The 27560-nt window shown below is 42.4% G+C and overlaps 4 protein-coding genes across 7 annotated transcripts; 2 read left to right on the top strand and 2 right to left on the bottom strand.

Annotated features, from left to right (window-relative positions):
- Positions 1-2697: 2697 nt before the first annotated feature.
- arf6a (ADP-ribosylation factor 6a) lies at positions 2698-5343 on the bottom strand. The gene is made up of 2 exons (XM_079291475.1): positions 5200-5343; positions 2698-5074 (listed from the first exon to the last, which is right to left on the bottom strand). The coding sequence occupies exon 2, from the start codon at positions 4372-4374 to the stop codon at positions 3847-3849; it is 528 nt and encodes a 175-aa protein (XP_079147601.1). The 5' UTR covers positions 4375-5074; positions 5200-5343; the 3' UTR covers positions 2698-3846.
- Positions 5344-7484: 2141 nt separating this feature from the next.
- prpf39 (PRP39 pre-mRNA processing factor 39 homolog (yeast)) lies at positions 7485-14577 on the top strand. Of its 4 annotated transcripts, none has more exons than XM_079291468.1 (15): positions 7485-7608; positions 8353-8802; positions 9035-9225; positions 9345-9470; positions 9675-9793; positions 10002-10169; positions 10342-10522; positions 10938-11045; positions 11136-11300; positions 11734-11860; positions 12004-12272; positions 12623-12807; positions 12903-12977; positions 13790-13901; positions 14113-14577. In XM_079291468.1, exons 1-15 carry the CDS (start codon positions 7596-7598, stop codon positions 14197-14199), a joined length of 2376 nt encoding a protein of 791 aa, XP_079147594.1. In that variant the 5' UTR covers positions 7485-7595; the 3' UTR covers positions 14200-14577. The 4 variants fall into 4 exon arrangements, with proteins under 4 accessions (XP_079147594.1, XP_079147593.1, XP_079147592.1 ...); XM_079291467.1 differs by having other exon boundaries at positions 14110-14577; XM_079291466.1 differs by having other exon boundaries at positions 12903-12986.
- A 639-nt stretch (positions 14578-15216) lies between these two features.
- Positions 15217-17247, top strand: faua (FAU ubiquitin like and ribosomal protein S30 fusion a). Its single transcript, XM_079291476.1, has 5 exons — positions 15217-15279; positions 15721-15802; positions 16337-16481; positions 16784-16839; positions 17015-17247. The coding sequence occupies exons 2-5, from the start codon at positions 15728-15730 to the stop codon at positions 17138-17140; spliced, it is 402 nt and encodes a 133-aa protein (XP_079147602.1). The 5' UTR covers positions 15217-15279; positions 15721-15727; the 3' UTR covers positions 17141-17247.
- Positions 17248-18248: 1001 nt separating this feature from the next.
- On the bottom strand, positions 18249-20278 carry fkbp3 (FKBP prolyl isomerase 3). The gene is made up of 7 exons (XM_079291474.1): positions 20147-20278; positions 19675-19776; positions 19485-19583; positions 19237-19372; positions 19056-19123; positions 18852-18949; positions 18249-18598 (listed from the first exon to the last, which is right to left on the bottom strand). Exons 1-7 carry the CDS (start codon positions 20249-20251, stop codon positions 18544-18546), a joined length of 663 nt encoding a protein of 220 aa, XP_079147600.1. The 5' UTR covers positions 20252-20278; the 3' UTR covers positions 18249-18543.
- Positions 20279-27560: the final 7282 nt, after the last annotated feature.

Below are 27560 nucleotides of genomic sequence, written 5' to 3'. Positions count from 1 at the left end.
AAGCGGATTTACCAAAATGATAAACTGTTCCTTTAATCCTAAATCATGAAATAGTAAATATAATGGTAAGTACGTTATTCCAACGCTTATACGTTCACTTTTCATTCCCCCAATTCTGTACACATCTACACCAGCCAGTCGACCTGTCCCTTTACATACACATTTGTTCAAAGATGATCAGAAAAAGCCTGAGGGGCTCTGACTCGGAGCCGGTCGGATGTAAAGTAGTACCATCTCTGAATTCCCCAGCTCAATGGAAACAACTGTGGGTGGAGACTGGTGAGAGGAAAGCAGTGAGTCCAGCTCTCACTGTACAGTATGTGACAGTTAGGGTAGGTGTGGTTGTAGCTAACAGAAACACAATCAGTGCTGCCTGTACTGCAGTGAAGCAAACAGACAGGTTCACATTTCCTTGGAAGCATGTTAGTTAGAGTGTGTGTGTGTGTGTGTGTTATGTCTTTAAATGAGTTCATGAGCAGCTGACTCCTTCCTGTTGAGACGTGCGATGTCTGTATGTGACAGTTTCCTGGTATTGCTCTGAAGTGAGATTAAAATCAAAGAGGAACGCCTGAGTAAACACATGACAGAGGAACTGCCAATGAGCTCCATTTAAAAGTATTCTTTGAAACCACCCCATTCAAAAAGGCGTACAATAGTCCAGCCCTCACCCCCCCCACGAGCAACATACAATAGCGGCGCACGGGGCTCAAGCTGGACACCAAAGAAAACGGTGCAGGTCATTCAAATCAAACACTTGACTGGGAGACGTGTCACAGAAAACACACCGCAAGTGAATCACACATGAAGTCCTGGTGTGAAGAGGAACTGAAAGAAATGTGTCATTGAACAAACTTCACAATACGCGTCTGCAGCCGACTCTCTGGAGGCAGGTTCTTCATGGCAAGAAGGCCGCCGTTGAGTTCATAGATTCCACGCGGTGAAGCCGGAGTGACACTACAGAACTCTTAAATCGTGTCTTTTAACTGAGGGCCACAGGTGAGCCTGACAGCATTTGACACCAGCCCAATGTGCGCAGTGCATCTGCTGCCGAGTGCAGTGACAGCTGCACAAAAGGCCTCCGACATGTGCGCCATGATTCACCGACTCTGCGCTGACGTAACACCGGGGGCCGTTTCAAAGCTGCTCTCCCTTTCCCCGTTTACCCCCCGGGAGAAGAAAAAGGTGTTTGTAGATTTCACTTTGGAATTTCCACCTCCACAATGGAAGTCATGAACTGAGAAATCATAAGCAAACAAGGTCGTACTTGTCACAACGGAGGCACTGCCCTCAACTGTTCAAATAATGTGGTTTTGTTGCAATAGTGCTGTTTGAAAGTGCTGCTTCTAATTCCCCCCCTCTACAAAAAATGCAGTGCAAAGTGAGCAGTTTCAGGAGAGATAAGAGGCCTCTGGCCTTTACGCGTTTATCTCAGTTGAACTGCATGTCCCCGTCCTTCATGCTGGACACGTCACATGCTGCTGCTTTCAAACAGCAACAGGTCAAACTTCACAGCAGCAGCAACAGAACAAACACCAGATCAGCAAACTGAGCAAATACACAGACGGAGAACAAGCATTCCTGGACTGTGACTCTCCTTAACATTGCTACAGTAACATATTCTGGGGGGGGGGGGGCATGTCATGCCTTCAAAATGTAACATTTTCAGGATATTTGAGAGTGATTTTTACTGCAAAAATAGACACAAGCCTGCACTAGAATTAGTACTCTACCTGTTTATCTTTACAGTTCAGCCCGACTTACTGTACTGCTGCTCACCAACAGGCAGCACAGTCCTAAACCACAGATTTCCACGACAACAATGTTCTTCTCTCAAGCAGTTTCCTGACCTTACGCAGTGATGTCACCGCCCGCAATTCACATCCGCCTCTTTGGATTCATGTCGAGGGGAAGCTGACCGTAGACACACATGGCTCAGGGACACGTGAAACTCGGGGCAGCGGTACACAGCGGGGCGGTTAAAACAAATGAAACATGAATGGCTTCAAAAATTGCGACCTGGTCTCCAGTCTGCCCCTCATGACGACCTTTAGGGACCTTTAGTGAGGCCGTCACCCTGACCTCAGTCGTTACACAAGTAACACTTGGCTCTTATCGGGTTCTCAGTGACCCACATTTGCTCTTCCTATGAACAAATTCTCAACACAATGTAAGATTTCTTTTCCTGATGGCGACATGAATCTTGTGAGAAATGTGTCATTTCCATTAAACTTTTAACGGCACCCTTGTAGTAGAAGTTCTTGAGTCTTCCATTAGTGTTCCCTGTTTAAACGTTTAAGCTTGTTGACTTTTACCCTTCCGTGGTTCAAGATCTGGACCAACTCCACGTTACCTCTTTAATTTGCTTCCTCTGTTCGAAAATGTCAAAAGCCACCCGAGGAGCCGCTCCCTCGTCGACAAAAGCGATACTCTGAGACCAGCGGCAAAGCGCGGTTTACCTGACAATCAGTACTCTGAAACTAGAGAGCTCATCATTTATTCACAGCTAGTGACTCACACACGCAAGTGCAGAGAGCAAAGAGGCCGAGGCTCAGCTCACTTCGCTCCGACTGGTCCGTCTTTCGACATCCTAAACTCTCACTTCCTTCTTTCACCAGCACGACTCTTTCAGAAGTGAAGTATTACTTTTGATGCTCTTCTTCACGGTTGCAGCTGCGTATTGAAAAGGCGTTACTTCCGTTCTGATCTGGATATATTTTTTTTATTATTTCATCAGCATAGCAAAAAATAAAAAAGGGAACAAAATAAAATAAAAACACAGCAGTGTCTATGAAGTATGAACAGAGATTTGATATGCGTCTGCAGGACCTTAACGGAGAAGGCTTGCAGTCACTGAAGCACCTACATTGGAGACGGTTGGGAACTTCGTAAACATTTGCTGAGGTCCAAAAGTCAGTCACAGAAAATCTAAATGTGCACAGCCAGCTAGTTGGTAAAAGTGCAAACTCAGCAGTTGAGAACACCTTCTGCCGCAGGAACTGTCTGGATTCTGGGGCACCTGTAACCCGGGCCCCTCCTCAGGCAGCTGAAACTACAAATACTCAACAGTAATGGAAGCTCTGGGAGAAACAAAAGAGGCGGCAATTAGACTGGTGGTAACAGATTCAGACCCTGAAACAACAAAAACATATATCCATATCACAGTGTGTGTGTGTGTGAATATCCAGCGTCCACATAGTGTCTTTCACAACAATCCGCGACAGTAGACATGATGGATGCGACCACGGCACAGGAAATAAGTACGAACACATTTCCTCAACGATCCCAATACAATCAATTTAGAAACACATCCATAACACACAGTCGTTCAAATTACAGCGGCAGTTTCAGCCATGAAAGTGATATGCTGATGTAGGCGATGGTTTCTGGAGTTTCCCATCCTTTGGATATGCAGCTGGGTCATGAGAATACTGAATAAGAGCTAAGCGGGGGCAAAACCTATACATGTGTGTCCCAAAAGACCCCTAAAAGAAATTATACAAAAAGGAGGCAAATGAAAGAGTTCAAAAGTAAGCGTAATGTATATTTAAACAGAACTGATTATACAGAATGTGAACCAAAGCAAACTACAAAAAAAGAGAAAGAAAAACAGCCAAAAAAATAAATTGTCTTTTGTTTAAATGAAATCTGGGGTTATATTGAAGTAATCATTATCAAAAAGAAAAATAAAACAAAATATAATTGCTACTCTCTTTGATATACACTCAGCAGAGAGGTTGTGGTATTAATTGCTTCAGATTGCATTTTTTTTTTTTCATTCTCAGCTACTTATTTCTATTTTTTTCTTTTTTTTGCATCCAAGTGTCCAGGCTGGTGAGGGGAGAAACATTAAGATTTGTAATTTGAGGTAAGCCAGGTCAGGCCCTCGTATAGTCCATCCCCTGTTGTCGCACACGAGGGCTGAACGTACCAATTTCTATCCCTGATCCGGGTCAGGCCCAGCTTCTCCTGGATCTCGTGGGGCTTCATGGCATCTGGGAGGTCTTGTTTGTTGGCGAAGATCAGGATGATGGCGTCCCTCATCTCCCGGTCGTTGATGATTCGGTGGAGCTCCTGCTTCGCCTCGTCGATCCGGTCCCTGTCGGCGCAGTCCACCACGAAAATGAGGCCCTGGGTGCCCGTGTAGTAATGTCTCCAAAGGGGCCTGATCTTGTCCTGCCCCCCAACATCCCACACGTTGAACTTCACATTCTTATAGGTGACGGTCTCCACGTTGAAGCCAACGGTGGGGATGGTGGTGACCGACTGTCCCAGTTTCAGCTTGTACAGGACGGTGGTTTTACCAGCAGCATCAAGTCCAAGCATCAATATTCTCATCTCCTTGTTGCCAAATATCTTTGAGATCATTTTGCCCATCTTGTTTGCTGTGCATAAATACTTTGTAAGTAAAAAAAAACAAAAAAACAAGACTTCTCTTATGATGGAAAAAAATACAAAGTTAGTTTCAGTGTGTGTGAAAGCCCTCCACGTGACCAGCGGTGGGCTGACACGAGTGTCAATACTCAAAAGGCGGTGACTTCTCAAGTTGGTACAGTTGGATAACGGACCACTACAATAACTGGACTATGATGATCTGACCTGAGCTGGTGACTTCGAGCCCTCAATCGGAGCAGTGTGCGCGTGTCCTCGTAGTATTGGGTGGGGATATATTTTTATGATCCACTGCCCTCCGATGTAGGAAGAAAATATGACATCCCCTTGTTTCAAACGCAGACCTTCAAAATCCACATTTCAAGTAAAAAAAATCCACTTACTCTCAGTCCAGCTGGACTTGAAACAGAGTCGATTTTTTTTCTTCTTCTACTGAAAATAACAGTGTATCAAATCAGGCCCTGTCCAAGCCCGAGGTTCCCACTTCCTCCTTGTCTGCCGGCTGTCCACACTTGCCCTTTAGCAGATCCCAGTCGGTGGATTTCAGAAGCACGGTGGTGGGTTTTCTTGTGATCAAAACACACCCAAATACAAGCTCCCTTGTCCGTCTCTGCAGCGGGACATCCAGAGGAAGAGCGTGTTCAAAAAAGGTCATTGATTCATCCGACTTTCTTCCGTCTACCCCCTGTGACACAAGAGCGGGTTCAGAAGAAGGGAGGGGTGTTAGTAGCGCACAGAGGACAACTTTGGATCCGAAAAAAATGTTCTCTCTGCGGACGGAAAGGCTGCAGAAAAACAAAGAATACGTACCTAGGTCTGCGGCAATCATCCCCCAGTCCCCCGGCCGTTTCTCCCCTCTCTTGCCGCTCTCTGTCTCTCTCTTCCTTCCCCTCTCTCTCTCTCTCTTCCCCAGCCGTTCAGTCACGGCGGTGGCGGGTGCTGTGTTACCGGAAAAGGTGCGGACCCAGATCAGCCGCCACTTCCTCTACGCTGCTCTCACACACACTGCTGCTGCGTTCAGGGGCTCCTCATGAGCTCCGAAATCTGAAGACGCAAACAAAACAAACAAAAAACATCCCACAATAAGCTGCGCATACACTGCTTTTATACGGTTATTGTTGATCTGTTTTATTTTTTTGTTTTATATCATTGTGATTATAGTAGGCTGTATCAAATACATTAATAATCACGTTTATTGATGAGCTTATTACTATATTATTTCAAAGTTTTTATTTGATTTATTTTATAGGTAACTGCTGTTTTGATTACACAGATGCAATGCTTGTATGTTGATTTTGAAGTTTTGGCGCTGGTCAATTCGAAAATACTTTTAAAACGCGTGGTTATTTCACATTTGAGATTTCTTTATTAATTTAATTTCCGATGATCTTCTCACTAGTTTTAAAAAACATCATTTCGAAAAAAAGGTGATGCCACGTTCTGTGCAAAATCAGGATTTAGCAATATTTTAATTGAAATCTGATGACGCTTTGTGGGTTGTTTAGTTACAAGTCAAACTAGAACAAACACCATCCAAACAGTCCTGGTGAAGAGGATTCGCTGAGATTTTGAGTTCTGAATCATTAACATGAAATGTTATAAATAAGATTCCAGTTCCAGTGGTTTTGATATAAAGTTGAAGCAGTGTTGCACTGCCCCTTCTGGTTAAAAGTTTCAAGTCTGTTGCACCTTTGACCACACCCTGCATGGGTGTCATTCAGTACAAAACCTGGAGTACACTTCTACATCATCAAGATGAAAAGTTTTATTTATTTTACCTTTATTTAACCAGGGCGAGCTGGCAGAAAATGCAACAACGGGAGGAGTTAAACCACAGCATAAACAAAATAAATAGCTGCAGTTGCTTTGTTTCAGAAACAGTGTGCCACCTAAAAATAAAACTCACAGAACATCAGCAGTAATACTGACAGTATTGTTGTCTTACAATCAAATAATCTGAAATAATTATTATTTGGCATTTTTTTACCTTAATAATTCACCATTTAAATATCATTAATATAGATATGTATTATACATTTATCATTTACAATAATTAAACACAGTAAACATCTAAAGTCAAGGGTGGGCACTTCAATTTCAAGATTTACGACTGCACTTAAAAGCACCATACGCCATTTCGCATGCGCGCTTCACAGCCACTGAACTGCAGACCGGTCCAGTAACTGTAGCGTTGACGCCATTTGAGCGTTCATTATGAATTAAATCGCCTCTAATATTGAGTCTGGCACAATATTTAGATATAGAGCTGTACACATGAAACAGATGTCAGGATTTAGTGGGCCTAGTCATCTCAGAAGGGGGGTTTACAGCCGGGTCTTTCCGACATGTCTGATCATTCATTCAAAACCGGTTCCAGTGTGATTACGTGGAGGTTGTGAGTCTACGGCTGTGAGCAAAAAGGCAAAGGGGGAACTACAGTGTGACACACTGCAGCAAGCAGCCTGTTATATGAGACATGCTTATTTAAACTGACTCAAAACACAATTTAGCCTTACTAAACAACCGTACGTCGCATAGAGGTAAGGTTATGGGAGCAATAACAAAATCCATAAAATGCTGATATTTAGTAAGATAATAAATTATGATAAACAGGAAAGTTGTGTTGTAGAGCATTAGCAGAGAGAAGAGTAATATGCTGCCCATCACCTCTGTAAAAACTATAGTAATTTAATTTCAGTGTAATTATAACCACGTGGAAGATGTTACATTCTGCGTGCTGTCCTGTGCAGGTTTATGTCGGCAAGTCTTTATAGATGAGCCACCCACCGTCTACTAATCCCTCTCAACCATTGACTATAGTTTTTGTTGCTAAATGGATTAATGTGTCTGGAAATAAAGTTGAATAATAATAATATATACATGTCATTCTCACAAAGAGTCAAAATAGTTCCGCCACAGTAAAGGCTACATGACTCAACCTCTCGTATTCCGTAGGTCACCCGTAACCACGTTTATTTCCCAATTTTTTGTTTATTAATGATATCGTGAAGCATATTTGAAAACTTTTATTTCAAACGTCGTCACCACACACATGTGGGTGGGGCGCTACTTCGCGCGTGCGCACATCCTCTCTAGGTTCTTCCTCTTAAGATAAGTATGGTGGGCGAAGCGCGCCTGTCCATTTTTAGGTTAAATTAAGTGACTTCTAAAGCTGCACACAAGTTTACAAGGTTGACCAAAATTTCATGGAAGACACAGGTAAGATCCTAAAACGTATATTGACTACTATCGTGGTAACTTAGAAGCCAGCTAACGCTAGCTGCTAGTGCTAACGTTAGCTACGGAAATTGCCCAACGTTAGCATGCTAGCTAACGTGGAGAAGCCGTTGGGTGCCGACTAATATCTGGAGACTGAGGCAAATACGTAGCACGTTGTATTTGATCTAACGTTAGTTAGCTTAAGGTGAAACGAAATTGTGAAGCAATCGATGCATTGTTGGTTACACTTTGCTAATACCAAATCATGTGGCACAGGTACGATGGAATTAGTAACGTTAGTTAACATTAACGTCACTAAATTACCGTAATCCGAGTTCACGTGCAACGTCAAAACCTGTGGTCGCTCGAGTGCTGTGATGCTTCTCAGGAAATAGACTGCAGTCAGGGCCCAACTTCTGATTGAACTTTGACTGCAAACATGGCCTCAAACAGCAACCACGGCTAAACCTAGCATTAGCTTTCGACGGGACACGCAACATTAACGTCACGGGGTTAACGTGACATTATTTTTAGTGGTGCTGGCTAACGTTAGGGTCTATTTAATGTGTGAACAAGGAAGTATCGTGTAGCAACAGCTGCGGCTTCTAGTTTCAACACGTATTGAAACTAACTCCCCGCGCCTACTGTGGTTTCCATGTAATTAATTATCAAAATAGTTGATATTTTAGTTGTTAATTGACTAATGTTGCAGCTCTAGTAATAATCCATCCTGCTTTTCAACAGAACTGCAACTTTCAGACGACCCCATCACTGGAATGCTGGACACTGAGTCCCCTGCCATGGAGAGCAACGGGGATGCCTTTCTTCCTGACCTGCCTGTTATAGGCCAAACTGCAGACTGGTCCCCTGACCAGATTACTCCAGAACCACTCACCAATATCTTGCCAGAGGACTCGGATGCGTCCCAGGATGCATCCCAGATGCAACAGCAGTCACCAGACGAGCAGATGAATTCCCCAGAGCTGGGATATGTGGAGAAGGCTGTGGAACAGTTTCAGATTGCTAGTGCTCAGCTCTTCCAAGTTGAGCAGCCACCACCTCCACCTCAGCCTGCAGAAATGGAAGAACAGCCAGAACAGCCAGCAGAACACAAACCAGAGTCTGGAGAATCTGAGCAAGATGGCCAGGAGATGACTGTAGAGCCAGAACCTGTGGTTCAGGATAGCAGTCAAGGTAATCAAAATAGTTGATAAGTTGTTGTCAAAATTGGTCCCCTTACATTACAACAATAGATCTATAACTTAAGTGAAAACGTGTTACGATTTAGGATGGTTCAGCATCACAATGCACTTTTTTGTAACATCTTAACTACAATGCAAGCCGACGAACTAAAACTAATTTACTGCCAACGCCTTGCTTGCTCCTCTACGAGGTGAACGTCATAATTTCTTGTTACCGTCTCCAGATGGGACTGAGGTCCCGCAGGTGACAGAGGATGGCATGGAGCTGGAAGAACCACTCAAAGAGACAACGGAAGAATCAACTTTTCCTGAGCCAGAGCTGCCAAGTGAGTTTGAAAAACTCTTCAAAGGATGCGAGGACAACCCAGAAGACTTCAATGGCTGGGTCTACTTGCTGCAGTTTGTGGAGCAAGAGGTAAGAGAAGACATGCAGGTTATTCAGATATGTTTGTATATTACCAAAATCGAACAGTAGGATTATTATACGAAACGGGAAAGAGTAAATATTATTTGTGTTGCCTCTCTCCCTTGCAGAATGCCCTTCCAGCTGTGAGAAGTGCATTTGATGCGTTCTTCCTCCATTATCCCTACTGCTATGGCTACTGGAAGAAGTATGCTGATATTGAGAAAAAGCACGAGAATATACAGATTGCAGAAGAGGTAAATATAAATATCGTATGGACACACATGCGTTATTTTCTACTTTTCTATAGTTTAGTCTTTGGTGAAGCTACATGACTCAAGACCATGTAGCAAACAGCAACTGTTATTAATCAGGCATGAAACCAGCGGGCTAATGAGAGTGACTTTAATGAATACAGTAAAGAGTCCAGCCATTGACGGGCTCGTTTGGTCTCTCTCAAGGTATATAGAAGAGGCTTGCAGGCCATCCCTCTCAGTGTGGATCTGTGGCTGCATTACCTGACCTACATCAAAGATAACTCAGACCTGAGTGACCCAGAGACCGAGGGACGCATTCGAGCGTAAGTAAAGGACTCTTACTTAATAGATTGTTTTTTTTCCTCCTTGTTATGTGACGCTTTCTCATATGACAGCGGAAGCGTCCTACATTTAAAGATATTAAGTCTTAATGTCCCTATTTTTCTTCAAATGATTTTTAACCAGATGTTTGAGGAGACAGCACAAAGTTGCACAATATTCACAATCTTTCCTGTTATGTTCTCCTCTCAGTGCCTTTGAACATGCAGTGCTTGCAGCAGGCACAGACTTTCGCTCAGACCGTCTGTGGGAGTCCTTCATCAACTGGGAGACGGAGCAGGAGAAACTAGCTAATGTCACCGCCATCTATGACCGCATCTTGGGCATCCCAACCCAGCTGTATTCCCAGCACTTCCAGAGGTAGGGGAAAGACTGTATAAAGCTCTGGTTGCAGCAATGTTGTCCTTTTCTATCCGGTCCTCTGTAGTTAGAAATGGATCTACTTTTATGTACAGTCGTCTTAGTTTTACACCTACATGTCTTTGACCGGTCTTTGAGTTGAATCTTATTTTCCTGTTTTTAATCTTTGCAGGTTCAAAGATCACGTGCAGGACAACAACCCCAAACACTACTTGTCAGAAGAGGAGTTCGTTCAGCTGAGGCTCGAGCTCTCTAAAGCCAGCCTGTTGGCGATGATTGGCGATGTCGAGGAGACGCCTATTGCTCAGGAGGAGTTGCCACCTGGTACAGATGATCTTGTGGATCCTGCAAAGGTGAACATCCACTTGCCTCCTGCAAGGGAGACACATTTACCAAAGCACTGTTTGCAGGGTTTAGCAGGAGCTTGCCTGTTCTCCATGAGATGGAAAGCTTTGTTCAGGTGTGAAGAGGTGTCTTTATGTCAGCAGCCAAGCCATTGAATGTCCTGGGTGGATTCAAGTTGGCATCCAGTCAGGGAATCGCCCTAAAACTAACAGGATCAACTGAGGCCCGGCCCCTGCACCCAGTGACTGATATGCAGGGTGCATACATTCCTCCCCCCCTCCCCAGGCTTCTTGTCTGTGGCAAGCTCATGGTGATGTAAATCCTTGGCTGCAGGACTAGCAGTTTCTACATCAAGTGGAGAATGTAGTCTGTGAAGAATGCATGTTGGTGTTGACCATGTGGTTTTTGTGTGTCTTTATGTAGAGAGTGACCGAGATCGAGAATATGCGCCACAAGGTGATCGAGGTTCGGCAGGAGGTGTTCAACCACAACGAACATGAAGTCAGCAAGCGCTGGACCTTTGAAGAAGGGGTACGCGTCTCGTTTTCTCCGCCACGATGTTAATGGTTGAAAATATTTTATTTTTCGACAATGTTAAACAATTTATTTATTTATTTTTAGATTAAAAGACCATACTTCCACGTCAAAGCCTTAGAGAAGACCCAGCTGAACAACTGGAAGGAGTACCTGGACTTTGAAATTGAGAATGGGATCCCTGAGCGCGTGGTTGTTCTTTTTGAACGATGCCTCATCGCTTGTGCACTCTACGAGGACTTCTGGACCAAGGTAATGTGGCCTTCAACCTCTCTCTCACTCCCGCTACCTCCCTGCACTTCCCCACCAACGATGATATCACATCGACACAGTAAATCGTCCTGCACTCTCTTTGCGTGTAACGTTGATATTTGACTGTATCTGTTGTATTAGGGGATGGCCAGCTTGCCACACAAGATTTGACTGCAGCATTTGCCAACTACTACGTTGCATCTTCTTCGTCTCCCACTACCTTACAGAAACTTATCTAATTGGTTCCATGAAGGTGCTGATGGGTTTACACAGAAAATTTCTAAAAACGATCTTGTCAATGAAGAAATTCAGTTTCTGTTAACCTGAAAATTTAGGTTTAAAATGTGTTGTCGCTTTTGCCTTTCTCCTCTGTTCTTCTCCTCTCCTTTTTCTCCTACATCTCTTCCAACTCGCTCTGTTTTTCACTCTGAAGTATGCAAAATATCTAGAGGGCTACAGCATTGATGGTGTGAGACATGTCTACAAGAAGGCGTCTACCATTCATATGCCCAAGAAACCTGCCATCCATCTGCTGTGGGCTGCTTTTGAGGAGCAGCAAGGTGAGCGTTCCTCTTTAAAACCAGCATGCAACTTGAACTCAGTCAAATTACCATGGAGATTTTGATGGGACGTCTCTAACGGACTAATATAATTTCTTATGTTATGCCATGCTGACAGTATTGTGCTTCTTTTCTGTAACCAGGTAATGTAGAGGAGGCTCGTAGCATCCTGAAGTCCCTGGAGGAAGCGGTCCCGGGTCTGGCCATGGTGCGCCTTCGGAGGGTCAGTCTTGAGCGCCGCCACGGTAACTTGGAGGAGGCGGAGGCCCTGTTGAGAGAGGCCATGGAGTCCGCGAAGAATGTCACCGAGACATCGTTCTATGCTGTGAAGCTGGCCAGGCAGATGATGAAGGTGCAGAGAAGTCTGAGCAAGGCCAGGAAAGTGCTGCTGGATGCCATTGAGAAAGACCAGGTGAAAAGCCATGCTTATTAAAGGTTCTATTTATTAATTTTCACACTCTTGGGTGATGTAGCCCTCTTTAGATGCCAGTACAATGTTCAACAGTGTCTACAGACCAACACACTAACAACATCATTCGATCACTTCTTCTCTGAACTGCTGCAGGAACTAGACGTCCTCACATCAGTGAACACGTTGTCTTCCCTAAACGGGACATCTGATTGGTTAACACTTGTCGGTGTTGCATTTGTGTAACTTGCATGTATAGTTTTATATTTATGTCTACCGGATTACAGTTATTGTGATTTGTACAACTTTCCACAATGGCTGTTTTACACACTAATATTTTTGTGTCTTTACAGACGAGTCCAAAGCTCTTTCTTAACCTGCTCGAGCTGGAGTACAGCGGGGATGTCCTGCAGAACGAGGCTGAGATCTTGGCTTGTTTCGACCGGGCCCTGAAGAGCCAGATGCCCCTTGAGTCCCGCCTCGTCTTCTGCCAGCGCAAGGTTGAGTTCCTCGAGGACTTTGGCAGCGACATCAATGTGTGAGTTTTATTGTTACTTCTAGAGACGATGTGCTTTTATTCCTTTTATCATGTTTGACATTGAGTAATTTTTTATTTATTTTACGTCTTTTCAGGCTTGTGGCCGCATATGAGGAGCACCAGAAGCTACAGAAAGAAAGCGAACCCTCAAAGAGGAAGGCCGAGAACGGGTATGACAGGTGGATAATGGAACAGGGCTCGGGTCGCATCAACACATTGTTATTTTCACTTGTTCACTTCCTTTTCTCAGAACGGGCCAAATGCTCGGCCTGTGGTTTTGCTGCTTGCAGCTTTCTCAACACTCATACATTTCACACTTTGCATCTTTGTCACCTTTTTCACCCCTGATGAGTTTGTACGCCAGACTTCAAAAAAAAGCTTTTGAGTTGCCGTCTTTTTCTACCACTGCCAATACCAACATTCCAGTTAGAGGGTGAAAAGTAAAGAGACTGTTTGCCTTACTTCAATGAAGCCACTCCTGAAAAACCACACCTTTGGCTGGTGAGAACATTATAAGTTAGTAGTATCAAGTCCATATACTGTGAGGAAATACAGCCCAGACATCTGTGATATACACTCTGGTTCGATCCTCCTTCCAGTAGGCTCCCTGCTCGGGTTGACTCGGTCACTGAAGAAGGTTCCAGCTGTAATGTTTTATCAATCATTTGTGTAACCTCAGTATATCCAGCATCCATGTGACATTAACAGGCTTTGTCCAGCATGCGGCAGCAAGAGGACATGCTGGACTCGGTCCACTGAGGCCTGAAGCCCCGCCCCTCTTCTGCACAGAGCGCTGTTTGCAAAGTTTAATATTATTGATCATGTGTCTCGTGTCCAAATTGTCCCATATTCGAGACATGTATGTCTGTATGTGTTCTGTCGTTGGTCATTAAATCACAGTGAATGGCACCTAATCATCTTTTATTTCTTGGTGAACTATTTAAAAAGGGGGTTTTATTAACTTGAAACTGTTCGTCTCCAGCTCTCAGGAGCCTGATTCCAAGAGACAGCGTGTGGAGGACGGTTCCTCGGGTGATGTCAACGCAGCGACCGACGCTCAGGCAAACAACTCTGCATACAACAACTGGTACCAGGTGGGTTTCTTATCTGAGCAGTTGATGGCACTAAAAAAAGGTTTCTCTACATTTAGTTTGTGTCTAACCAGTCATGTATGGCCATTTACAGTTATATTTATTTTGAGCAGACAAAAGTACACTAGTTAGGCTCATGTTTTGTTTGCCTGTTGAAGATGGCAGTGATTCGTGGTAAATTTATCTTTTTTTGGTCTCTTTCCCTTTTCAGCAGCAGTACGGCGGTTGGGGACAAAACTCCTGGGGACAGTACAACCAATATGCCCAGTATAACCAGTACTACCCCCCTCCCCCTACATGATGGACTAAATCCTGACATTTAAGATGGAGACTCAGAGGAAAGCATCCTTTGTGCCCTGCCTACATGTCTAAACGGGGCTACTTAACATGGTGTCATGGAGCTTCCAAACCAACCACTGAAGCTGATTTGTTCCTTCTTTCTGCTTTAAAGTGTGCTTCTAATTAGTTACACTGTGTAGCCAATTGGTTGGAATACAACACACAGGCCTCTGACAGTCGTCTTGATCAGTCATGTTTAATAAAAGAATAGAAACACATTGATTGCTACATTCATCTCCAACACTGGTTGCTTTTTTGGTTCTTCAATGCATGTTATTTGTGACTGAAGGCAGATCTATTTTTTCTTGTGTGATTAAAGCGTTTAAATTCTTAGATTGGATGACTTGGTTTGGTCTCTTTCTTTGTGTTGTAAGATTTAAACTGGTAAAGGAGATATTCATTGATGTACTTCTGAGTTGTGTACACCCCCCAAAAACTGAAAGATTTTTAATATTTCATGGTAATGCTTCCATAAAGAAAATGAAGAGTTCCTCCTTTTTTATTTTGTCTTGATTTCATAATAAAGAGATTGATATCCTGAAGTGTCTTGTTTTGGTTCCTTAATGACTCAAATAGAATGTATGTAGATCAGTTATTTACAGTCATAACACAACTTAATATATTTCAAGAATATATTTTTTTATCCTATAAACCTAATAGTTGTGACATATTTCACCTGCGCTGAAAAGTGACGTTTTAAAAGTAACGAGCTGACAGCTTATTTTTCTATTTATGAACCACGTGAAGGAACTAATCCATAGTTTAAAACTATCTAAATAAACCTAACTGCTCATAATGACCTCGTGTGGCATAATATTAAATGATTGTGTCCTAACCTTACGGATTAAGGAGCTGTGTGCTGTTTTAATGCATAAAAACAACGTAAAAGACAATTGATACTTAAGTAATTGAAGCGGCCTCCAAAACGTGGTGGGCGTGGCCACTGCTTCCGATTTGGTTTACGTAAAATCCACACATGCGCAGTGTCGACCCTTAAACAGCCCTTTCTATGCCTAGCGTTGAACGACTAGCATCAAACGAGGTAAGGCCTGTGCAATTTAAGTGAAAAACGCTAGTATTGTGAAACACAGGTATGTTTTGAGTGCGTGAATGTAGCTCCTATATAAACATTAATCTTACATTGTACTTTATTTGAACAATGTAACCCATATTTCATGTGTTTTTAAGCGACTTTATGAAGCGCGTGCCCCATGCGGCTAGTGAAGCTAACATAGCATTAGCAAGCTAACGAGAGAGGCATGTCTATTCCACCTCCCGGCATGTTGATTTCTACTGTTATTTTTTACTACCTACCCGTTTTGTGACAGGATATACTTTCTTAATGTATTCCCACGTTATAGTTCGTTCGTGGCGGGGCTCGGTGGCCAATGTTTGCATTCACAAATAACGCTAATGCCACAAGCTGATTTCCGCAGTATAGCAACACTGATGATGACCAACGTCTCTTTTCTTTTTCTTCCAGCATCAAGATGCAGCTCTTCTTGCGTGCCCAGAACACTCACACCCTTGAGGTGACCGGACAGGAGACTGTTGGACAAATCAAGGTAATGTGACTACAAGCTGGAGAGAACCTGAGATTTATTTTTGATAAGCCAGCGCAGAAAACAACTAAAAACTGTTGCTGCTTACCTTCCAGCTTAATTTTGAATTTAGTGTTGAGTAGACAGAATGCTTAACAACTTTGAATAGAGTTGGAAAAACGTATTAAATTTATTTAACAATGGTGGAATGTCACAAAGTACATTTATTATTCAAGTACTGTGCTTAAGTTACGTAGTTACTTGTTTTTATAGATTAAAAGCGAAGAGCCCATTAATGCATCAATGATCGTAATCAAACGGTCTAATGTGTATTCTTCTGGACTGGGCCATTCTGCATGATGAATACTCTTAGTAGCTTACATTAAATACATGTATTGTAAATACTATATACCATAACTTATAAGTTGTTTTCTTAACCTTCCTTCTCTTTTCCTGCTGTGAGTCACTCAGCGAAGACCATCAAAACCCCTCTACACACACACACACACACTCTTTGGTTATGATGATTAAACGTTTATTCTTCGCTTTGTCTCTCAGGCCCATGTCCAGGGTCTGGAGGGTCTCCTGGTTGAGGACCAGGTCCTGTTGCTCGCTGGATGCCCACTAGAGGATGAGGCCTCCCTTGCATCCTGTGGTGTCTCAGATCTCTGCACCCTGGAGGTAGCTGGCAGGCTGCTGGGAGGTCAGTACACACATCTGCATTGTGCATTTACAGCGAGGACAGATGCCAGTGTTTCCAGTTTATCACGTACATTTCAATTGTGAAAGAGCATTTGACAATTTTTTGTTTTATCTGGCAATACTGCTGTTTGTTTAGGACCAGTCATGTTAAACCAAACAAGCACCACTGTGGCACGAGCCATGATATTTAAGATAATCATGGATGAGCACACAAATGGCCCCCATGTTAGTGTTGTGAACAATGGCAGAAGTTTTAGTTTGTCTGGGAAATATCACAATTAACAATTTCCTTCTTCCCTCAAGGTAAGGTTCACGGCTCTCTGGCCCGTGCCGGAAAAGTGAGGGGACAGACTCCCAAGGTACGGTCTTATGATTTGTTACAGAATAATAAAAACAATCTCCCTTTTACACAAGTTAGTTGTGTATTTATGAAATGGCTTTTACATTCTTCTGTTTTGGATGAGCTAGTCTTTAAGAAGCATACATTATGATGTGAGAGAAATAACAGTTTCCTCTTCCTGTCATGTTGTCCAGGTGGAAAAGCAGGAGAAGAAGAAAAAGAAGACTGGCCGCGCCAAGCGTCGCATCCAGTACAACAGGCGCTTTGTGAACGTGGTGCCCACCTTCGGAAAGAAGAAGGGACCCAACGCCAACTCCTAAGTGCCCCAATGCCCTGAAGGAGAAACATGATCACCACCCATCTGTTTTTACCAGGTTTAATGTTATCCTGCTGTACAGAATAAAAATTTGGCTTGGACAAAATATAACAGATTTTGTGGTTTATCTTGCAATTAAAGTAGTGTTCTTACAGGTAAGCTGTATACAGTAGAGTACAGTAGGCTCTGAAGAGAGCCGTTTTAACGTCATCTGTACACATGAAATTTACATGCCAGCATATTAGCTTGAGCATACAATTTGCAACACTGCCGCTGCACATCGTCATCATCACTGAGGTCATTCCTGATGTGACCCAAATATTTCATTTTATGCACTATTCAGCTCTTGGCGTCCCATAAAAAATGAGGGCAAATGTAGCTTCTGGTCCTCCTTGGTTTTAGCAATTATGATAACACTCTTTTTAGAGTTGAATTTGATGTCTTACTGCACGCCATACCGTGAGCAGACTGCGCAACTGCTGTAAACCAGCGCTATAAGGAGCCAGGACCACTAAGTCATCAGTGTACATCAGATGGTTCACAAGACTTTTCCCCACCACCATACATCCTGTCTTACACTTAACTTTTTAGAAAGATCATCCATATATAGATTAAAAAGAGCAGGTGACAGTATTCCACCTTGTTGGATGCCATTGGTCACTAGGAAGGGTGCAGATACACTCACCCCATCTAGCTCGCATGGTTTGATGTGAATACCAAAACTGCAAATTAATCAAATACCAGTCACAAGTTATGGTATCCCTTGGAAATGGCAGATCTCACTGTTTTCACATTTGCCTCATTGATAATCAGTAATGATCTCCATAGGTTAATATATCTGAGCAGATCAAGTCTGAACTTAATGTGCAGTTCTGCCCTCATATCTAAATTGGCATCTGCTGTAAACATTTGATGAACTAGTGAAAGTAAATCTGAAACCAGTGACGATGAATGTAGTTGTAGCTTTATACCAAACCAGAGAAACTGCCAAATCTAGTTTTGCTCTACTAGTGACATGCATGTTAAGCTGCACAATTTTCACAACCAAACTAAAGTTTTAAAATTGGTCACTAAAGATCAAATGAAAACCATAAATGAAACTGCTGCATACATTTAGTCTCTGAAACAGGTTTTATTAATCATTTACATTGTATATGCAAAAGAAAATGCAGAGAATAAGGTTTCAGGGTGTCTCATATGTACATTATTGACAAGCCATCACATTTTGGCCAGAACCTAAAACACTAATAACTGCCCGTTTCTTTTAAACGTGGTGAATGAGACAAAGTAGAACCAGAACATTACAATTAAAAAAAAGCCATTCTAACGTCAATCTTTACAGCAAGGCAATTCAACATTTTCTCGTCCCGTCTTAAACTGCGGTGCATGCTGGTCAGCGGTGATCAGTTAATCCACAGCCACCAGCTCAACCTCGAAGATCAGCTTTGCATTGGGGGGGATTCTGGTAGAGTTGAGGTTAAGGAATAGACAGCAGTCAATGCTAAATTAAAAAAGTTTTCATCCAAACAATAACTGCAGAACAGGAAACAATAGTTTGCCGACACTCCCAAAAGGAGGCTCGCCCAAAAAATACCGGAAAAACCCGATCACGGGTGTAGGAGGGACAATTAAACTAAAATGAACTGCGCATAACCTTATTGTTTAAAATAAATATTTACACAGTGAAGCATAAAACCAGCCAGAGAAAAGGATACTTTGAGTCGGGGAGACCCTTCCTCCCGTAGGCCCACTCTGGTTCAATCTCCACCCGAGCTGTTTCACCCTTGCTCATCGTCAGAATGGCCTCATCCCACTGTGAAAGTAAAGGGTTACTGATGACTACATGCAGTGGAGAAGAAGTGTCATACTCGAAGACTTAAAAAGAAATTTTGGATGCAGAGCAAAACATAACGACTCACCCCTCTGATGACTCTGCCCAGGCCGGCTTTAAAGGTCAGGGGTTTGGTTTGCTTCTTCTTTCTTGCCGCTGCAGAGAGAAAACTGGGTTAAACCTGAAGACAGAACCTTTATAGGATATTCATTTAATCTATAACAGGTCCGATTGACAATATTTTGGGTGTAGGTGCATGTCTGTCATACTTGTGGGAATATTGGTGTCGAAGACGGTTCCATCCTCCAAGGACCCGGTGTACCAGCAGCTCACATTGTCACCTTTCTTTGGAAAGTTGCTCTTGTCCCCTTTCTTCAGCACCGACTTGAAGTACTTGGGCGGACCCTAAGAGAAGTAGTTATATGTAAGTATACGTGCAGAGCAAAACGGACGAAAAAAAAAAATCAACATCCTGTCAACAATTATCCCCATAAAACTCAACATCCTGGACCAGTACCTCGTCCACAACCTCTGCGGCTTCTTTGGGCTTCTCTTCAATTTTCACAGCTCTGACCTGCTCCGTCACTTCCTCGACTGGTTCTGATCCTTTAAACCTCTGCAGATGAAACACACAAACACATTCATTGTTGAATGAGTTCACTGCAATCTGTGTGGTTGATGTAAAGTCTCATTAATATCACACTTACTTTGCCCTCGAAGAGCTGATTGTAGGCAATTATCAGTTGTTCTTTCTTTGCCGTTTTGGCGACACTTTTTATGTTTCCCAGCAGCTTGTGCTCGTTGAGGAACTGGAAGCGAAAATGCAATAAGAAGGGAGAAAGTTAGCAGACGGTAACAGTCACTGTTTTTAACGTCATCCGCGTGCTGCTCCGACTCAAATTAATTACGGCCAATTTACACAAAAATCATGTTCAACAGTAAACGCGACCGTTCTGCTCCAGACGCCATGAATTAATTATGTGATGAGATGCGCAGGACTGTTCGGTAGAAATATGACCGCATTGTTGTACTATTTTCCCTCCACGATGCTAAAACAGCCGTCCTGATGTGGCTACGCTTAGCTAACCACGCAGCATGCCGCAGCTCCAGTGAGCGGTAATATTTAAACCTGCAGATATTCAATCTCGAATCACAACCGGACTAACAAGATAAACATACCGAGTGTGCTCCATTGTCCTGGATGAACTTTATAAGGTCTTTTTTGGGCAAATCATCACTTTTGAGCTCCTCGTCGCTCCACTCCCGTGTTGGTTCATCCGCCATTTTGAGAGGCGAACTACTTAAATTTGTCCCTCCTGACGCATCATAAAACCTGTGCTCAAACCCGGAAAAAAAGTTCTTTGCTTTATTATGAACCTGACTGCAGTGGTATTTGTATTACAATTCAATTAAATTTACCTCGTACTATCAGGTGATATTCTTCAGTATTTAACTAAAACCAACTAAACTAAAACCAACAGTGGAGAGCTCATTACGGGACAAATGAACGCTTAATCAGTCAAGTATTAAATGCATAAGATATGCAGACAGTATAAAACGTAACTGTAAAAGAGCCTGTAGCCCTTAGAATTAAGGATTTAAATCAGTATTTGAGCAACATACGTCTCTCCACAGCCTGTGTGTCTGCCACCTAGTGGACAAATACATAAATACATAAATACACGTTTCAATGAACTGAAAAAAGAGGGAAATAAATGGTCATATTTTACAAAACTTTACATTTGTTTTAAACTACCAATGATGAGTTACAAAGAATCAAGGTCTTTCCTAGCATTTTGAATTATAGTTCTATCAAATCCAAATGAAAAATCAGAAATGAAATAGTTCCTTACTAAAAAGTTAAACAACGTTTCTGTCTTTTATGACTGGAGGTTAACCCTCTGAACTTTATTCAATGGGACCTCTTTTTCACTGCAATATACAAGTCCCGCACCTCTCAAATCATAAAAAAAAGCTTTAGTTGAATTGCTTTGATAGTTTATTTTACAAAAAAAGGGAAATAATGTATTCTACAAATACAACATTGTTCCCAATAGTGGAACAAAATCGAGGCTCCATGTCCTGCACATATTTAACTTTTTACATTTTTACAACTTCCAGTTATAACCTCCCTTGTCCGCTCCTCTCTGTTCAGCAGCACAGTAAAAATATTCTTCTCCCTTAAGGAACTCTCTGGTCGAGCACCGCTGTGCTATCGTGACTTTTTTCACGTACTATATACTATGACTGTTATAAGACTTTTTTCGTCATACTGCAGTATCACTTTATTTGACATACTATACTATTACTCTTTTCAACCAAACATTTTTTTGACATACATACTATGAATTTATCGACAAACTATACGATGACTATTTAAGACTTTTCGACCTACTGTAGTTGGTATCACTATATTGACATGCTATGGCTTTTTTCGACATGGTATACTTTGACTTTTTTATGATTTGTTTAACATTCTAGTCTGTGACTTTTTTTCGACATAGTATACTATGACTATTTTTGTACTTTTAAAGTTAAAGTACCATTTCACATAAGTACTCTCTTGCTGTATTTTGTCTTGTTACAAAATCCCTTAAAGCATTGTACAGGTGTTACTTACAGACTTGCTGTATGCTTCCCAACAATACATATTATAGCCAATGCTTATGCTCATGGTAATGTTGATCCTAAGGAAAAAAAGAAAGTACAGACGGGTTACATAAAGCAGTTTTATCACTAATTTGTTTGCAGCCTTTCTCAGAGCCATCATATCAGTCTCATCTTTGCATCAGCAGCCTTTCATGTGCGCCTACCGTTCAACTGAAGATCTTGCCTCGATTCACCAGTAACCTTTAAAAAACAGTGAGATGATGATTTGCCACCCCTGTACCTGTAGCACGGGCTCGTGCAGAGTTCTTACCCTTGTCTTGACGGGGCAGCAGCAGTTACAGTGGGAGGAGGGCTATTTATTCCTTAGAGGAAAACCTCCCATGGTCTCATCTCAACTCATCTCCTTTGATGCCTGTGAAAGATAGATAGTACCAACAGCACAGACTGTTGAAGTGAATTGAATTTAGAAGAATTTAAATTGTTTTACAACTCTGTACTTTATGAAACAAGAAAAAAGGGAATAAATGGGCCTCCACTGCCTTTTGATATAGAGACGTGCTGTTTTCTTGATGTTGACTTCTTGCACACTTCACATTTATCTGTGAGTTTTTTTGTCATCACTCACGACACCAATTTAAAATCTCTCTATCTCTGTCTTTCTTTGAGTCTTATGTCGGCAGCATCATGTTTGCTTCTGCATTTTGGAGTGATGAGTGTGTCCGTCTTTGTTTTCGAGTGTCTGGATGAAACTTGCGCAACACAGGAAGTTTCAGGAGGAAAGACAAGGCGACCGAGGATCACGTCTGTTGCATCGTGTTGTGATGAAGTAGCCTATTTGTTAGGAATGCAAGGCGGTGGAGTTTAAACGAGCTCACATATCAAGGCAGGAAGAAATCTAATTTGATGCAGCTCCTGAGAGCTCTTCACATCTACAGGTTACATAAACAGGCGGCACACATTCTCAAAGATGCGCCTCTGAGGAAAGAAATTGCAAACAATGTCATCCTCACGTAAAATAAAATGTCCTGAGTTACACTCAACTCAAGCACCTGCACAAACATCGGTCAGATGTTTGTGAGCAGCCTTTAATTCAGCGTTTTGTGGCTTACTCTCAGTCAAGGTATATAAGTAAGATATCCCATCAAATAAAAAGCTTGATTTTAATCCCTAAAAGGCATTTTGAAAAGCAGATTTCGACGCATAATGGAAAAACTGTATTTTTTGGCACCAATAGAGAATAAGATACTGTATATTTGATGTTGCGTTGATACTACTCTCACGATTTAAGCCTAATATTGGCAGCTTTTCGGTAAGACATATTTATTCCTGAGGTTAATAATAGGTTGACATTTTCCGGGGGAGAGCTGATGTTTACCTTATATTACAGTTGTAGATGTCATGGTGCTCCACCAAGGATCTAAATCTCTGTCTTTATGATTCTATGAATTGGTAAGCTCTCTAATTTACCATAAATAAAGTCATATTATTTGACATATTGTCATCCTATTGATACCGGATCAATTCAGTTTTTGTGTGCATGCCAAATAAGGATGAATGTCTGAAACACTGAGCAGACTGAATATCTCCTCTCAGGGAACAAAGATATGATCAGCTCCGTCAAGAAGATATTGAAATGTCTTTGATGCGAAGAGGAAAGTCTACATGCTTAACTATGTGAACACATTTTCCATAACTCTACCTATTAACATATAACTTGACATCATGTACATTATGTTTACAGATGTTCAGATCAGAAGGTATTTAATGAGTTTGCTTGTATGATTTGTAGCGTGGAATCCCCATATTTACAGGAATATATTGTGCTGACGATTCTATCAAGTGATACATTATTTGTTCTGCAGAGAGATCACCGCAGTCACTACAGAAGTCCACTCTGATTGCAGTTACAGCCTTTGACCTCAAGGGGGTAGTATGCACACATTGTTGATGTGGGTGACGCACTGACAAAAGATTGATATTTTCAATATGTGATGTTTACTATAAGGCTCGGTAGGAGGGAAAATGGCAATGATTCACCCAGTTGAAGAGCACAACAATAGTAAATACCATAAACAGTGTAAATAAATAACAGGTGCATGGTGAGGGGAACAAAAGGTTTGCAATGATGCTACAGAGCCTACAAATCACTGGATGGTGGTACATTAGTGTTTATGGTTAAAACACAAAGTATGCATCTGTTTTTATGTATGTGCAAAAAGGAAGAAAACAGTCGGAGTCATTCTATGTTTGTAGCCATTCATTTGTCGGTTTCCTTTCAGAAATTCTGTCAAAGATAACTTCGATATATACCTTGTAACTGCACCCATATGAAGCATCTTATTGTGTCGCTGTCTGAACAACACATGTACTGTGGATGTACTGTAGCTAGCTCTAGCATGAATTAGAGTAAGCTTTTGTTTTGTTGTTTATCAGTGAAACCATTGTAAGTACAGGAGGAAATTCAACAAAGCTTTTCAAATCCATTCATTTGCAGGCCTTGAGTTTCCTCATAAACTCTCACATCTATTTACAACAAACACCCTGAGGGTTGATTTGATTAATATTAAAAGTTTAAAGGAAGGAGAGCAACAAGGGGAAAGTGAAAGAGGATCATCGGTTGATGGGTCATTTGTTTTATCAATAACTAACAAAGCTGTGTTCAGGGAACAAACCAGAGAAGTAACATTCCCCCTTCAATGCCAGTCAGGAGTAGACCTTGAAGATATCATCCACCCATACATTAGCCAAGCAGCCAGGGAGCAGCTCTTCTCCTGGAGTGTTTTTCCACATTTCCACTCCCCCCTCCTACTCACACCAGTGTAATTAAAGGCTTTCATAATAGAAATCATCCCTCGGTGGCCTTGGTCTACTGTGGATAATGTGTTTTCTGCTCAGAGTCTAATAAGACCCCCCTAAGCCATATGGCAAGCTGAGTTCACCTGCCTGTACACCGGGCTGTGAGAACACGTCTTTAGCTTCATATATGATTCATATGCTGCTGCAGCTCACATTTCATGAGATGCAGGCAAAGCACCTCTGGGTTGCTCTGTCAGAGTAGATCACAGGTCAGCAGTTCCACCAACATCTGGCAGCGAGCAAGTTGAAACCGTTACCTCGTTGCATAAAACGTCCACTAATAATAATAATGTCTCTTGGGAGGGCAGCAAAAGGTTGGATTAAAGTGTGATATAGCAGGTGGGCTGATCAATAGGGAGCGTGGAGTTTCACACGATCATGCTTCTGGTATCATCATGCACGAGGAGCTCTCCATCGAACAAGCTGCACCAGGCTTTTGAACACTTCCAATCCAGAGCTTAGCCTGCAGATCTGTAGTTTCAGAACTAGCCCACGCCTGCCCTGTCAGATCTAATCTCTTGGCTGCATGCCGTGAAATGGGGCTTATTAAGAGTTTAACTGAGATCAGCCCAACCCCGATCACAGCCATGCGACGGAAAAGGGAAATCACTCAAAATCAGAAGAGCTGGGTGGCATAAGGGGTTGGTATCAGTCACCAGAGGCTTTGCTGTACACCACTACGTGCGCTCTCCCTTCTGTCTCCGAGATGCTTCATCTGTTAACTGCTAATTAGAAACCAAAGAGATAAGATGGATTTGAAGTTTCTATTGGAACTGGTCCCAGTGTGATATCTCGCAGGACTTAAGGGACAGACTTCTGAGCCACATGCTCCCAAAACTCTTGTCTCCTTGCATTACTCTCACACTGTCTGTTTGCATTTAAACAATGAGATTCAAGGCTGCAACCTCAGTGCAACTTATACATGTAAAACACCGGATAATAACTTCATGGCTCTGTCGAGGACAACCACAGCTCACGATTTACTTGTTCTTACACCTTTAAAATGACAGTTTGTTGTAAATGCAGCAGTAAAAGGTTATTTCGTAATATCGCCTGAATAATGTTTTTTTTATCTGAGTTGGTAGCGGGCTCTCTAGGGACGGCAATGTCTGTCTATCAGTCAGTCGGTCAGTCCACTTTGGTCGAGAGTGGAATATTTCAGCAATTATTGAATGAATAGCCATGAAATGTGAGACAGATATTCATGGTTCTTAGATGATAAATCCAAAGGACTTCAGTGATCGATTTATACCACAACAGCTTATGGATGGATTATCCTCCCCCTCGGGATGAATTGATCAACTGTAATAACCTAAGTGATCCTCTGACTATTCCTCTAACACAATCATCAGGTCAAAAATTCAAATTTTCTTTAAAAACTTTGGTTAATGCCCAAATTACTGCAAACCTACATTCCCAGCAGCCTCAGTTGTCAGCCTCAGCAGCTGTCTGATGTGAATAGGGTGCATGTCTTGCTCTTTGCACACCCACAATCCCTATCACCTGTGTGCGGTTAAAAAAAACATAGCGCTTCATTCACTGGAAAGAGGTTGCCTGCACTTACATTTTCCAACAAAAAGCACTTGTGTGTCAACTTTAACATGCACAGCTCATGTTACAACCACAAAAGATACACTGTACGAATCCCATTCACACCTCACACGTAAGTATTAAACACACACACCGGCCCCTGAAGAGATGTTGTCTCACTCCTCCATCCAGCGATCTTCCCCATCTCACCCAGACGCACACATCGCCGACTCGAGGATCCATCACCAGCTTGTATTTGTTATGATGTGGTGTGTTCATGGACCCGAATGCAGACTCAGACAGCAGAGTTCTATTTCAAAACCAAGATAGTTTATTTCTCTCAGTCAAGGGAAAAAATTGTTTTTAATATTTTTTGTTCATCATTTGAAAATATAATAATTTCGGTGGCTGAATATATTCCACGGTGATACAGACTGACATGTTGGCAATACCCAGTTTCATCTAGCGGTGTGCGTCCAAAAGGGATTCACTGCCTGCATCAGCCTCCATGAGATCCATGCCAGGATGCCCAACGTGGCCTGGCACTAACCTCCTGTTGCACTCGAAAACAGTCAAACATTCAAGCAAAATGTTATGAAAAAGGATGTCCTTAGCTTTTCAGGATGTCAAATAAAACACAGAGCCAGTTCGCTTTACTTACACTGTGTTTTAAAACTTGGGATGTAGCAACTTTTTGTCCAATTTGTTCGAAGATTGAATTGCATTTTAGAGCGATCCCTTTCTTTTAAAGAGAACACAAACACGCACAGGCGTACGCACCGTGCGTGAGGTTTCTTTTGTGTAATTGAAAATGGGTTTGCGTTCAGTGGATGGAATTCCATCTTTCTTCCTTCAGTTCCATCACCGGGGTGGAGCAGGTTTCACTGTGGCTGCCATTTAAAAAACATCATGACTGCGGAGAGAAGACTTGACAACAGAACATGTTTCTTATACTTAGTATTTATGAAACACCGCCTGAAGGGGATTTCTAAGGCAGCATCTCTCCTCTTAGAGGTGAAGCATAACAGGAAATATGGGTGAACTTGTGACAGATGGTGTCATGGAAGCCATGAAGCATTATGTTGTTTGCAGATTTCTGTTTTTTCCCCCTGAGTGCACATGCATGTGCTTGAATACACTTTGGAGAGGGATGGCTGGGGGAGAGAGGGCATTGAGAGGTTGGAGTGCTGTGTGTTAAATCCTGTGCATGCTCAGGGTGCACACCTGGTGCCAAACCACGGGACATTAAAGCACAACAGCCAAAAAGGTGACCAGTCATTTCTTTTTTTTTAATGTGCTGCTTTCCTGCCTTGTCCTCTCCAGCCAGCTGAGCCACTCAGGCTCAGAGTTTGATGTGAAGCCTGACACGGACAAGGCACCATGCAATGAACATGAAAGGCTCAACAAACACCCAGGCAATGACACACACACACACACACACACACACACTTATTCACTCAGGCAAACATACGCACTTATCCACACACACTTTTTCATTTATGCGTCTGCCTCTTTCGCACTCTCTCATTCCTTCGTTATGTTCGAAAAGGCTCAAAAACACAACCAACGATTCAGCCCCCCGCTGCTCTGCACTTCA

Source organism: Melanostigma gelatinosum (genome assembly GCF_949748355.1).
Source record: "Melanostigma gelatinosum genome assembly, chromosome: 19".
Lineage (NCBI taxonomy): Eukaryota > Metazoa > Chordata > Actinopteri > Perciformes > Zoarcidae > Melanostigma > Melanostigma gelatinosum.
The sequence above is the reverse complement of the archived record's forward strand: the minus strand, read 5'-3'. Positions and strand labels throughout refer to the sequence as shown.

What these genes read in the sequence shown, in the direction of transcription:
- faua (XM_079291476.1), top strand. Translation starts at nt 15,728, where the DNA reads ATGCAGCTCTTCTTGCGTGCCCAGAACACTCACACCCTTGAGGTGACC. An exon ending in AGACTGTTGGACAAATCAAG is followed by an intron (nt 15,803 to 16,336) that starts GTAATGTGACTA and finishes TTTGTCTCTCAG; the next exon opens with GCCCATGTCCAGGGTCTGGA. An exon ending in AGCTGGCAGGCTGCTGGGAG is followed by an intron (nt 16,482 to 16,783) that starts GTCAGTACACAC and finishes TCTTCCCTCAAG; the next exon opens with GTAAGGTTCACGGCTCTCTG.
- fkbp3 (XM_079291474.1), bottom strand. Translation starts at nt 20,251, where the DNA reads ATGGCGGATGAACCAACACGGGAGTGGAGCGACGAGGAGCTCAAAAGT. An exon ending in AGGACAATGGAGCACACTCG is followed by an intron (nt 19,777 to 20,146) that starts GTATGTTTATCT and finishes TTTCGCTTCCAG; the next exon opens with TTCCTCAACGAGCACAAGCT. An exon ending in ATCAGCTCTTCGAGGGCAAA is followed by an intron (nt 19,584 to 19,674) that starts GTAAGTGTGATA and finishes TTTCATCTGCAG; the next exon opens with AGGTTTAAAGGATCAGAACC.
- prpf39 (XM_079291465.1), top strand. An exon ending in ACCGAGGGACGCATTCGAGC is followed by an intron (nt 9,794 to 10,001) that starts GTAAGTAAAGGA and finishes TTCTCCTCTCAG; the next exon opens with TGCCTTTGAACATGCAGTGC. An exon ending in CATACAACAACTGGTACCAG is followed by an intron (nt 13,902 to 14,109) that starts GTGGGTTTCTTA and finishes TTCCCTTTTCAG; the next exon opens with CAGCAGTACGGCGGTTGGGG.
- arf6a (XM_079291475.1), bottom strand. Translation starts at nt 4,374, where the DNA reads ATGGGCAAAATGATCTCAAAGATATTTGGCAACAAGGAGATGAGAATA.